This window comes from Dermacentor andersoni, chromosome 11, assembly GCF_023375885.2.
Source record: "Dermacentor andersoni chromosome 11, qqDerAnde1_hic_scaffold, whole genome shotgun sequence".
Taxonomy (NCBI): domain Eukaryota; kingdom Metazoa; phylum Arthropoda; class Arachnida; order Ixodida; family Ixodidae; genus Dermacentor; species Dermacentor andersoni.
The window spans coordinates 50,763,557-50,776,883 of record NC_092824.1 but is presented as its reverse complement, the minus strand read 5'-3'; the positions used below and the strand labels follow the sequence as shown (position 1 = coordinate 50,776,883).

Sequence of the window (13,327 nt, the reverse complement as noted above, 5' to 3'; positions counted from 1 at the left end):
GGTCCTCGGCGTGCGACGACGCATTCCAAGAACTACGACGCGTTCTCACCTCGCCTCCAGTACTGCGACACTTCGATCCCTCTGCTCCAACTGAGATCCATACGGACGCTAGTGGTGTCGGGCTCGGCGCTGTTCTTGCACAACGCAAGGATGGCTTCGAAGAGTACGTCGTCGCGTATGCCAGCCGCACCCTTACCAAAGCCGAGGCGAACTACTCAGTTACTGAGAAGGAATGTCTGGCCATCATTTGGGCTATCGGCAAATTTCGTCCTTATGTGTACGGGCGTCCATTTGACATCGTGACCGACCATCATGCCCTATGCTGGTTATCTTCACTAAAAGATCCAACTGGTCGGCTTGCCCGTTGGGCATTGCGCCTACAAGAATACGACATCCGCGTTGTTTATCGCTCAGGCCGAAAGCATTCAGACGCAGACGCTCTATCCCGGTCACCCCTGCCCTCTGGCCCTGTCCACTCGTCTATTTCTACCTGCGGTGCCTTCGCCCTCAACATTTCCGACATGCCATCAGAGCAGCGCAAGGACCCGTGGATCTCTTCGCTTATTGACTTCCTGTCCAGCCAGTCGCCAGCACCGATCTCTCGGACGCTTCGTCGCCAAGCCATGCACTTCATCATTCGGGATAACCTGCTGTACCGCCGCAACTACAATTCCAGCGGCCGTAAGTGGTTGCTTGTTATACCCCGACACCTCCGCTCCGACATCTGCGCCACGTTCCACGACGACCCACAATGTGGCCACGCTGGTGTATTAAAGACATACTCTCGCCTGCAGCTTCGGTACTACTGGCGCGGTATGTACCGCTTCGTTCGCCAGTATGTCCGGTCATGCCACATATGCCAACGACGCAAGACGCCACCTCAACATGCCACCGGCCCCTTGCAACCTTTACCATGCCCCGCGCGCGCGTTCGACCGCGTCGGCATTGACCTATACGGTCCGCTTCCCAACACTCCAAGCGGCAACCGCTGGGTTATTGTTGCTATCGACCACCTCACGCGGTACGCTGAAACTTCAGCCCTAGCATCTGCCACAGCAAAAGACGTCGCCAGTTTTATCCTTCAAAATCTGATTTTACGCCATGGAGCACCTCGAGAATTACTGAGCGACCACGGTCGCGTTTTCCTCTCTGACGTCCTTTCAGCATTGCTAAAGGAGTGTCGCATCATTCACCGCACTACCACAGCATATCATCCTCAAACTAATGGGATGACCGAACGTTTCAACCGCACCCTTGGTGACATGATGGCCATGTATGCTTCATCTGACCACTCGAATTGGGATCGCATTCTACCTTTCGTCACCTACGCTTACAATACCGCCACGCAAAGCACCACTGGGTTCTCGCCTTTCTTTCTCCTTTACGGACACGAGCCTTCATGCACTATGGACACGATTCTACCTTACCGGCCAGATGCTTCGGAGTGTACGACTGTTTCTAGAGCGGCTGCTTACGCCGAAGAATGTCGCCAGCTCGCTCGTTCGTTCACATCCCAGGACCAGTGGCGCCAAAAGCTTCGCCACGATTCATCCACTACGGCTCCGTGCTTTGCGCCTGGCTCGCTGGTCTGGTTGTGGGTGCCCTCTACTCCTCCAGGCCTTTCCTCCAAGCTGCTCTCCAAGTACCACGGTCCTTATCGGGTACTGAAACAAACATCCGCGGTCAACTACCTCATCGAGCCACTGGAAACGCCTTCCGACCAGCGTCGTCGGGGCCAGGAAATTGTCCACGTCTCCCGGCTCAAGCAGTGCCATGACCCCCCTGTGTTCTCCTGTCCTTAAGTCGCCAGGATGGCTACTCTTTCGGTGGGGAGTGATTGTACTGAAGGCACTGGGCAGTGGGCATGGTGCTGGTGTGCTGGTGCAAGAGAAGACGACGAGAAGTGCTTGCTTCCCCGTTACGATATAGCGCCGACCTGTTTACGCCTAGTGCTACAACCTATATCTAGTTACCCTTCTGCTAGGCGAACACCCCCATTGCAGTAGAAACATTTGCGAAAGTGTACGGAGAATGTCAACAGAACACGAAAATTTCGTCACCGGTTGTTTCCTTCCACTCACGCACAATGTTGGATACGAAACTGTGCTGGCTTTCTGCAGTTTGCTCGCGGCGATGCGTAGTGAGATATGCCGAGATGGTATAACCGTATTTGATACCATTAAGCAACCAGAATTCCTTTATGCGGAGCGATAGAAAGTGATCGTAATATATCTGATGGAAGCCTTAAGATAGCAGCCTTAAGGGCAGTTCACTTCTGCTAGCGAGTGAACAGGTAGGGAGGGGTTTGATTCTGCTGTCGGTTCTCCTAAGAAGTAGGGCTGACAAATACGAAGCAGCGGTCTTGGCAATTTTCCTGACGTCACGTCACAGACAAGGCGAAGTGGGCCTGGCACGCAATTTGTTGACCAGTCGTAGAACGGTAATAAAAAACGGCCGTGGCTTAGCTTGGTTAAGCCTGGTGATTGCGAAGCAATAGTGTGTTATTCTCGGATCAGCTGGTAGTATGGCTGGTGGCAGTCTTGGGTTATGCTAGTGTTACGGCTTACAGTGAATCATCTAAGCACCAGCACGTCCAGGTGCATCTCGGACTTGAGCATGCCGTTGGCGAACGCCCGTATCGAGCTGAAGGACGAGAGGCCCAAGTAGCGCATGACGATGTTCTCGATGCTCGACACCCGCCGAACGCCGGCGGCTGCAAGGAGGCTGCTGCTGATGTCGCGACACGCGAGGATGACTCGGGCGCCGCGCCGCGCCCCTGGTGAGAGGAGCGGGAGTTAGGCCGCCGTTGGTGGCTACCGCCTCGCCTCGCGACGGCGTGAGATGGGGCCCCGTTTTTACACAGCTGGTGTGACGTCAGTCTAGGTCACGTGGTGTGACGTCACGCAGCGAGGTCACGCTAAAGGTCAATGGTGCCTACCACCGCCTCGCCACGGAACGCGCTGAAGTGTGACCTAAAGTAGTATTGCTTCGCAATAAAAAAAAATAGAATACAAACATATCGGAATATCCTTGCATCATAGGGTCCCTAATTGCTCACTTGAAGCCGAGGCCTGCACAGATGCGCCTCGTCGGCCACAGTGACCTTGGTAACGCTGACACGTTCGATGGCGCGTCGATCCCGACGATGCAGGGCCGCCGTGATGTAGTAGTCGCCCGAAAACGCGTACGTGTGGTTCAGTGTCGGGCTGCGGTAGTTCCTCTCCGTGTCGTTGATGAGCTTGGATACCCGCACCTGCACCAGCATGCGCTCGAATGCAGACGCCTCGATGTGCCCACATCGTTTCTTTTGCGCGTATGCTTATTCAACTGGAAATACGCATAAGCTAACCGGTAAAGTAAGCTGGCTCCTCTGCTTAAACGCAGGTCGGCTAAGGACGTGAGCCTACCTGGAGACGAAATATCATTAGTGCAAAAAAATGAAGCTTGATGCAAATTTAAGCATGCCGTAATAGTAGGCGCCATCGATCGGTTCCGGCGCGTATTTCTCGGCAATTAATAATTACTCTCTACAGTATGATTCGATCTTATAAGAGCACCCTCTCACTTTTTTTTTTTTTGAGATTTAGTAATTAGAACAAGGAATAAATAAAGGAGCAATATATGTGCGCGGCCAGGGGCTGATAAGATGCAGGCGAACGAATGCACCATGTTATTCGTGAACAGAAAGTCATTTGAGAACGTTAACTTTGACGCACATTCGGCCCAAACATAAAAGCTCAAGCCTCGCAAGCAGCACTTTCGCTCGCTTCAAGGAGATCGGGCCGTACCTGTCACCTTGTGAGACAACAACGGATGCGTTGCAGTGAATTCTCGGCGATTCTGGCTGCAGCCAATGACAGCTCAAGGACGCAGAAGCAGCCTGTCCCACGGAAGTGTGCTGCCAGTGCTATACGGGAAAGTTCCTTATATCTAGGGATGTTAGGTCTTTAGGAAAAACTTTGTTATACCTAGTGAAAATTTGTGACGAAAAGAAAAACTGTTGTACTGTAAAAAAGAAAAAAAGAAACTTGCTTTGCACGGCCATTTAAGATTGAGCGCAGTGATTTCATTAGTTAAATTCATAAAAAAACAATCTTGGCAATAAATTTGTACCAAGCTTTCGCAGTCTATCTGCATAACAAACAAGTCTATCTCAACAGAAAGTATGTCGGCAAAAGCGAGCTGCATCCTAAAAAGAACCAGGGAAATATAGCGCATTCCTCAATGCGATCTAGGGACAAATTCGCTTCAGAGGTTTGCAACACTGCCCCCAGAAGTGTGCTGCGCCTTCTGTGCGTGCCTTCGCGCCCAGGGAAAATAGGTCCCCCACAGGTCGCAACACGGGCACGAGGATGCAGGCTCCGAGAGGCCCAGCAACAATGAGGGCCCTCACGGTCGTTCACCTACAGCCCATATATCAGAGGGATTAATAATCCTTGCATCGGAATGCACTTACATTGTTCAGGGAATAGTGAAAAAGGGGTTAGGGGGGTTGTCTTACGTTACGCATATCGCTCAGCAAACTAGCAAGCGGCATTTTTGTTTGAGCCAGTTGGTTTTAGGCTAGTTGTTGGCTTTGATTAAGATCACGTGACTTCGCTGTGCACGAAAAGTGATAACTGGCACTCGTCCTGCCGTAGGTGGCCGTGTCTACAGTTCGCGGCCGTGTATTTCCTAAAATATAATCAGCGTTCTCTCGCAAAGTAAAGAAAGCACCCGCAAAAGAAGTAACCAATCCTCTCAATACAGTTGCGTCATTGGGATCTCAGGAGTCCCATCGTCACCCGGGATTCCCGACACACAACGGTACCTAAGCAATGCAAATGTGCTTGGACGAGAAAAAAATCGGACAAGGAGATCGCTGGCGAATGTCTATACCACGACCTACTGTATAAAGAGCGACCTGCGCATCCCGTGGTCTCCTATGGCAGCGCGCGGCCGAAGAAATACCACGTGATCAGTGAGTAGGGACCAAGCGTGCCGGTAGAGGCCGCCAGTGCTCACCCTCACAATAACGCCCGAAACGCTCCGGCCCTGCCTTCAGGAGTACTGCGATGACGGTAAAAATTCGCAGAGAAGCTGCAGTAAACTCGGCATTTCACATCATAGACAGGGTGCGACTAAAAAAAATGCGCGGCGGTACATGTGATACATGCCCCAGATATTTGGTATCTTCGCTGTGCAGTGCAATGAAACTTGAAACTAGGCACGGCCGCGCGGCTGCTAGGATTGAAATAGTGTAATCCCTTAGAGATTCCCCCCCCCCCTCATTGTCTGCTAAAATGTTCGTTAGTGCTGTGGTGCCATTAAGGTCTGGTGCGCACTTTCCGCGCTAGCCGAGGCCTGAGCGCGCCCGCACTTCATTCTCCCGTAGGTTTCGCTAGTCCCGAGCCGGACGCAATGAACGCACTACGCACCGCTTTTCAGGGCCCACGCGTTCCTTTGCTGCATTCGGCACGTTCACTGAAGTGATGTGCCGTTGAGAGCGTGGCATAACGTGAGTAGTTTTAATTGCAGTGCATGCCGCAATCAATCGTAAGAATGTGCTGTTATTGACGTATTTATTTACGCCGCTTTACCAAATGATAACGAAAGTTCAGCTTGAAAAATTCCAAGGGCGCTTTGTTTTGTCATCACACAAACAGTCACTACACTACACTTCTGGAGTTGGGCTTTTGAATCGAAAAGCTTCACTACGCTAGTCAACACCGCGCTTCGCGCGAGCCGGCGTATGTCGGAATTGGCACCGTAAGCGTGTTCGGAGTCGACGCAGGTGGCCACTGCCGCGCTCTGCGTCATCGTTTGATGTTCGCCGCAAGCGCGTGTTTATTGCGGAGGCCGACTATATAACCGCTTGCCAGTGAATAGGCGTGCGCATTCAACATGGAAGGAGAAGAGAGGGATACTACCGATACAGAGAGCTGTGTTTATGGCAGTACAGAAATCGCAAGACAATGTGCCCAACAATGATGAATAAAGAAGTTTCATAATCCTGCATAACGTATGGTATATATCATTGATAAGCAATTTGCATAACTACACAAGGCACACGAATAGCATAACCATAAGCTAAACCGTAAGCATATCCATAAGTAAAACCGTAAGCATAACCATAGGCTAAATCATAAAGCCAAACCGTAAGCATATCCATAACTTAAACCATAAGCCTATCGATAAGTTAAACCGTAAGAATATCCATAGGCTAAATCATAAAGCATAACCATAAGCTAAACCGTAAGCATAACCATAGGCTAAATCATAAAGCATAATCATAAGCTAAACCATAAGCATCACCGAACCTTTTCGCTTCGAGATATCAAAGCTCAACCTTAGCTAAGCCCCAGCCAATTTTTTTTGTTCAGGATTGTTCAGGATTCAAGCATTGGTTCCTAATATCGGTCACGGGGAACTCATGAAATGAAATTCCTCTTGATGCTCGGCCGCTGAACTTGCACAACGGCACGCAGCAGTAAACCATCGTGCTTGAAGATGCCGCAAACGCGAAAGCCGGCGCCCACGGGGCTGAGAATCGCAGTGTCACTGAAATAGAATCTGGTAATCAAGATCTAGCAACACCAACAGATCACCAAGCACTCAGCTAATCGACTGTTTCGCGCACGTGCGTTTGCGTCCTTTCGTGCTCTCGCTGAAAATGCTGCCCGTGCGTGCGGCCGGCTACGGGGTGGGAGTAGGTGGGGGTGAGCACTAGCGCCACTGTTCATGGCGGCGGTTTGGAAAACTAAAAAAAAACCACACAAGCAAAAGCAAATCAGCGGCGTTGGCGCAGCGCCGCACGCGCAGGTCGCCCCCTGCAGTAGGTCGTGGTCTATACACATTGCTTTTGACGAGCTGTTGCCTTCTTGACTTGTCCGTAACTACTATGGAGGTGGAGTATCGCTAGTTTCACAGGTAGGATTATATAGAAATATGAGGCAGACCCTCTGTATTGATTTTTCTGGGTCACAATTATCGGTGGACCATACTAATGTGCAAGAGTACACCAACAATATAAACATGTCGGCCTGTGCCCGGATAAGTGAACAGTATCTTGTGAAGACAAAACGCTCAGAAAATTTGCACAAACTATCAAGGTTATTGTCAATGAAGACGAATCACCGAATGCCAATGTTCGCGTCCAGGGCCGCGTTTCGCTTTCTGCCGGAGCCGTTCTTCCTCTTGGCACAGAACATGCATCATTTCTTTTTTTCTTTTTCAATCTTCTTGTGTGCGCCCGTATTTGGGGATGGAAAGGGGATCATGTTATAACTCTTAAAGAAAATTCGAAACCCTTGCATGACCTGTTTTTCTTACATACACGAGCGATAAAGGGCTGGTGAAGCGAGCGGCAAGGCAACGGCGAAGCTTCTGGAGCACCAAGTGAAGGCACAAGCGATGGCAAAACGCCGCATTCCCACCGCCACCCTTTCTTCCCATTCCGATTTCTCCAGTGACTGCCCTCCTCTTCTCCCGCCATCTCCGCTACAACGGGAGAGAAGGGCTGGTATGTGCGAAAGTAAGCAAACGTAATTCTTCTTTCTTTTACATATGTTTCCCAGAATGCTGTCTAGATTAAGCTTCTCGCACATACCTCATGCTCGATTCTTGATTTCAGGGATGCGCGCCTCGACGCGGCAATCGAAAACACCGGCACTCGCGTAATTAGCATTAGAACCAAAGAGATTACGGGATAGAACATCAAACAACCCCTCCTTATCTGTGTGTGCGTGTGTGTGTGTGGGGGGGGGGGGGAGGGCACATGTAAGGAACTTTTTTTTTTAAGGACGCAACGTGGTTCAACCGGATTATTTGACCATCCGTGCTTACAACGAGTTAGGACTTCTTCCGAGATGCAACTCCATTCTACTGCTTCAGCTGCATCACGTGAGACACGGCGACCATTCAATAGGGGCGGAATGCAGAAACACTCGAGCACCGTTCTTTTCTTGCACGGTAAAGAATTCCAGGTGTTTAATGTTAACCCAGATGTTAATCCACTATGGCGGCCCTCATAATCCATTGTGCAGTTTCGGGGCATTGAACCCCAAAATTTACACTTTAAATATTCCATAGCTTAGATTGAATTCTAACACCAAAGAGACTGGAGTGGCGGGCTTACGTTAAAGTCTTTGCCCGGAACTTCGTCGTACGCAGATGGCCCAGGAACAGCGAGGACGTCGCCCCAGCTGTAGTACGCATCGTAGAACGATATGTCGACGTACTGAGGCTGCGCCAGCATGATTGCCTCGAACCTGTCGATGCGGGCTCTGATAGGTGCGTGCTCGAACCTGCAGTGGCGCCGGCTTGATATAAACGTAGCTCACCAGAAAATTATTCCTTCTTGCAACAATCGCACACAGCTAACCGGTACCAATTCAAACCGGCGGGAAGAAGACAGGGTCACCTGTACAAAATAGATATTTATAATTCAGTAACAAAGAAATACAGAATAACATCACAAGACGAACACTGCACACCTGTTACAAAGACTAAAATAATACAAGCTCCTAAACGATATACGCAGTCCTGTTCGTATCGAAATTATTGACCACTCATACGTCAGTACCACCTTCTCAGGGTAGAACACGCGTCTTCTACTCAGATTACTGCAGTAGCACAAGACAAGTAGATGGCCTCCGTAGCACATGACAAAGGGAGCTTAGCGCGAACGTGTCAAACCCTCGGCTAGCCTTCGTGGACAAGGAATGGCAGCGAGAACCACACAGAATGCCACGGTCCACCGACTCCAGGAGGGCACCATGGCCGGTGTGCTGCCGGTCGGTCTCATATCCCGGACAACTCTTGTAAGCCATTCGACGCTGTCTCCTGAGCGCAGCTGGACTCTAGTCCGCTCTAGACAAATCCCACGTCACGTACTGCCGATCTTCGCCTCTCTCTCTCTCAATCTCTCAATATCTCTCTTTTTCTATATCTTATCTTATTTCTGAACATACATCCCCCTTGCCTTTTGCGTCTTTCACTTAATAGAGAAGTGCTCGCGGATGGTACTTTTTCTATCGGTACCGCTTTGGGCCGTGTACTTCGTCTTATTCAGCTTCTTCCGCAGTCAAGACGCAGTTCGCCCCCTGCATCCAAACTGCCAGCACCACTCAACAATACCGAATTGCGCCATGTCAGGGATTCGATCATGAGCGGCGTGGCCGCATTCTGGTGGGGGAGGGATCCGCAAAAGTTCGTGTTCCGTGCTATGACCGTTGAAAATCCACGTTGTTATATAATATTATAGTGTGGGGCCCTACACTACGATGTCTTTCATTTTCGATTGTGAAGCATTGAGACGTAAATTCCCACCCTTTCAAGTATTCTAGAAGGTTCTCAATGAAAGTAACTGCTTGTAGCAACAGCTTATCCATACTATATATATTTCTAACCTACTCTTGTGCGTAAGCCACATTTTATACGCAGTTGCAGTGGTGTATCCAACAAACACGCAACGTTCATGTCGAGTCAAGCCAACCATTTCTTTGAAGAGTGATTAGTTAGAATGCCTAAATGGCCGTTGGAGGCAACATTGGATTCTGCAGCTTTAGGGCGAGCTTACCGGTGTATTGTATGGCAATAATGAAGACATTCAAGAAGACAGTTGATCAGACCGTGGAAACCTCGGTCGAGATTTTGTGGCAACGCTGCTTATGCGGGTTTCCTCGACTGTTGGGAGAAGCTCAGAAGGTTCCATGGCGAACGGCCCTGAAAACATATGGCCTATAATAACGTCTTTCCGAGGTCCAACTCCGACATCCATTCTGCCGTGCTTTCACGGGCGGTGTGCAGCGCTGCTGGCTAAACAAAAGAGCTCCTTACGTGCCAACATGCAGCCTACCGCTATGCGTGCGAGTGAATGACGACCTGAAATCAACCGACCTCTCGGCGGGCACAATTCGGAAGGCGTCGTCGTTGCTGCTCCATCGACTGCCGTCGTAGTCGCAGGTGTCGGCGAAGCCGAACTGCGTCACGTCACACCCGTGTTGCAGCACCCGGGCGGGCCGGAACCGCGACGCCCTCGCGTGGCTGCCGCGAATCGGGTGTGGCACGAGGCGCGTCTCCAGCGTCCACACCGCCGCGGCCGGCCAACACACCACGGCGAGCCAAAGAACCGTTGGGCTCCAGCGCATTTCCTTGCTCTCTGCTCGCTTGGTTTCCGTGTAATGGCGCGTGTCGACTACGGGCAATCGGCGAAGAAGATGTTGGTTACACTTCTGGGAGAAGAGGAAACCTCAGATGGTGCTTATGACATGATGATGATGATGATGATGATGATGAGAACGTTTATTGAGGGAGCAAAATGATCCTTATAGGGACGCTAAATGTTACCAGAAAGTCAATTTAAAGTGATAAAGCAATGCTCTAGAATGTCTAAGGCGTCAATATAATCGCGAACAGAGCTTTAGTAACCGACAAATTGAGGTAAATGCACGACACGATTTGAGACCCCCAAGCGACATTCCGGCACTAGCCCGATGACGAAAGCACTCCTCATCATAATTTGTGGCACTAGTACTCAACTACTCGTATTAAAAAAATCATTTCATTAGGTTATAAGACGAAAGAAAATGGTACTTGCCTACTTCTATTCGATTCTAAGAAAAAAATAACATTTTGACGTTACCCTTCAGTAGTATGGGTGATCGAAAGGTTTCGTTTTCGCTCGACTCTGCGCGCTCCACTTTGTACCGCGCGCGCTTCGGAGTTTTAGTTGTTTCTTTATCGCGTCATGCTGCGGTGATCCTGCTGGCTCGCGAAACTGGCATTTCGAACAAGCAGCGAGAATGCCACGTCCATGTGATGTCGTGGGATGCGCGAACGGTCCGCAAAACTTCGCCAAGGGCAGTTGCAGCGACAAGTCCAACGTTACTTATCACTGTGTGTCAACGAGTGAACCTCTCCGTTCGAAGTGGTTAAGTGCCGTACCTCTACCGCAGCGCGCTGGCAAAGAGCCGAAAAATCACGTAGTGTGCTCGCTGCACTTTCGTCCAGAGGATAACGAGTTCAACGCCGACTTACTGAAGTCGCGTGAAGTGCCTTTCAAAGCAAGCCGTCGTCGTAGTACTACGCAACGACGACGGCAGCGCAAGCCCTCAACAGTAGGTCACGTTCATCAGTGCTTAAATCGCTGAACTCGAGCCCAGCATCGCGAGCTAATGTGTCGTTGTTAGGGTCATCCATTGCATCGAGCGTCGAAGTTGGCATCATAAAATAAAGAACCAGCTTATCGTCATGCGCTTTCCCTTCCGCTAGCCACCATACTTCCGCTTTCGCGCTGTTGTCGGCTCTGTCTTGGCTCTGTTTCTGGCCGCGCGTTTGCGTTTTGTGCAGAAAAGCCGTAGCGCCGTCTGCGGGAGCCGTTTCACTCACCGACAGCGCAACGTCACTATGAGACCATGACGTCAATACTCCTCGATCGGATTGCGGGTGACTTGAACTGCGCTAGGGGTACGCGGACGCTTCAGAAGGCATTTTCTCTTAAAATAAGTCTCTTCTTCGCACGAAACAAGCGTTTTGAGGCTTCTGGGATGGTATTTCAACAGTCCACGTTGACTTAATATTTACCTTTAGTGTCCCTTTAAGATCCTACGGCCGTGGCCTCGATTCCTGGGCTCCATTGGCCTCGGCCGCCCGCCGGACTTGGTTCAGAAGCGCCATTTGCACCTCTGGGTCCGAGTTGGCGAGCTTTACCTCCCATTGCTCCGTACTGGGTGTTAATGGTTAACCTAGAGTCCTGGTTTATCTCTCATACCACCGCGAAATCTGGTAGAGTGTTGGCTTACCTCCGTACCACGGATATCAGTTTGCGTATAACTCTGAACGAGGACATGATATAATGTTTCAGTGGCTGCCAGGACATTGTGGCATCGTTGGTAATCACCTCGCCGATGACGCTGCCCAATGTATCGAGGCTGGAGCACCGACACTCCTTATACCTTTAGTGAGAATAGACGCTCCAAGAGAGCTTCGCAGTCTCGCTCGTGCCATCACGTCAAGTTACTGGCATACACCACAGAACTCTAACGGCCGTTTATACAACCTCGACCCATCATTGAAACTGAAATTACCAGCAAACCTTTCACGACGTGATGCAAGACTGCCGTGTCCACTGTGGGTTGGAGTAGCACTCACTAACTCATACAGCTATCGTATTGGAATGTCGGACTCACGAATGTGCGCTCAGTGCAAGTGTGAAGAGCCCATTGGTCATCTTCTGTGCCGCTGTTCTCGCTTTGATAAGCAACGTCAGACTCTCCATTGTGTCTTGAACAGACTGGACGATAGGCCATTTACAGAAGCAAAGATCTTGGGAGCCTGGCCTCACAGTTCATTTGCCCAGAAAGCAATTCAAGCGTTTCTGCACTACCTGACGGCAACAGACTTGAGAGCCCGACTATAGACATCCTGCACCTTAGTGCATGTGAAAGTGCGATATAGACTCATCTTTTCTCTCTCTCTCTCTCTCTTTCATTCCCCCATTCCCTCCCCACATGCAAGGTAGCAAACGTACTCAATCTGGTTGACCTCCCGGCCTCTCCTTCTTCCCTTCCCTCTTTCTCTCTTGCGTGTAACGTCGGATGTCGTGCGTGTAGCTTTAACAATTGCGGATAAACGTCCACCTGTCAGGGTAAAGTTCACATTGCACAAAAAATTAAAGTAGACGAAACCAGTGTTAAGAGACATTTTCTTTCCTCCAAGGAAACCTCGTGGTTTATGAAAGAATAAATGAAGGCAATAAATTTTGATAAGCTTCAATATAGGATTTTGCCCAATATTATTAATAAACTAGTAAGTTAACCAGGTATTCTCCTCGTGTTACAAAGGAACTCGCAGAAGGCCACGCATACGTTCTTCTGACCAAAAGCTAACGCAGATGCCCAAAAGGCGAGAATATTTTGGTTTTTATAGCAATGCCTAATTTTCGAAATGATATCTCGAAGTACATTTTTCTCTGAATTGTAAATAGGTGGTGGGTTAATATAAAATGACAAATTGTTCCAGGTTCTTTGCAGATATGGCATAGCCCGGACAGAGCCAGACCAGACCTGTCTAAATAAAAATTTAATGGCACAATACGTACGGCAAAGTGAATTAGTGAGACCGGTTTTCAGTTTACGTGTGGGATTCCTTTGATGGTCCCAAAAGAAAAGCAAATGATTCAAATATTTTCTTTGAAATGTCTGCTTCGTAAAGTATTCTAAGAGTGGCACAGTGCCGGTGGGTGTCAGGAGTGTGGGCCGCCAGCAATGAGGTGGAGCAAACTACTGTTACCACTGAGACCGCAATCTCAGAGACCACGATACTACACAGACCTTCACCTTTCCTC

General features: G+C 49.8%; 1 protein-coding gene across 1 annotated transcript in view; it reads right to left on the bottom strand.

Annotated features, from left to right (window-relative positions):
• Positions 1-10,130, bottom strand: part of LOC140213985 (polycystin-1-like) — a 37,035-nt gene extending 26,905 nt beyond the window's left edge. The window contains exons 1-3 of the mRNA XM_072285191.1: positions 9,880-10,130; positions 8,117-8,285; positions 3,059-3,253 (exon numbers count right to left, since the gene is read on the bottom strand). Coding sequence (XP_072141292.1) covers positions 3,059-3,253; positions 8,117-8,285; positions 9,880-10,130 — 615 coding nt within the window. The remainder of the gene's footprint in view (positions 1-3,058; positions 3,254-8,116; positions 8,286-9,879) is intronic.
• Positions 10,131-13,327: the final 3,197 nt, after the last annotated feature.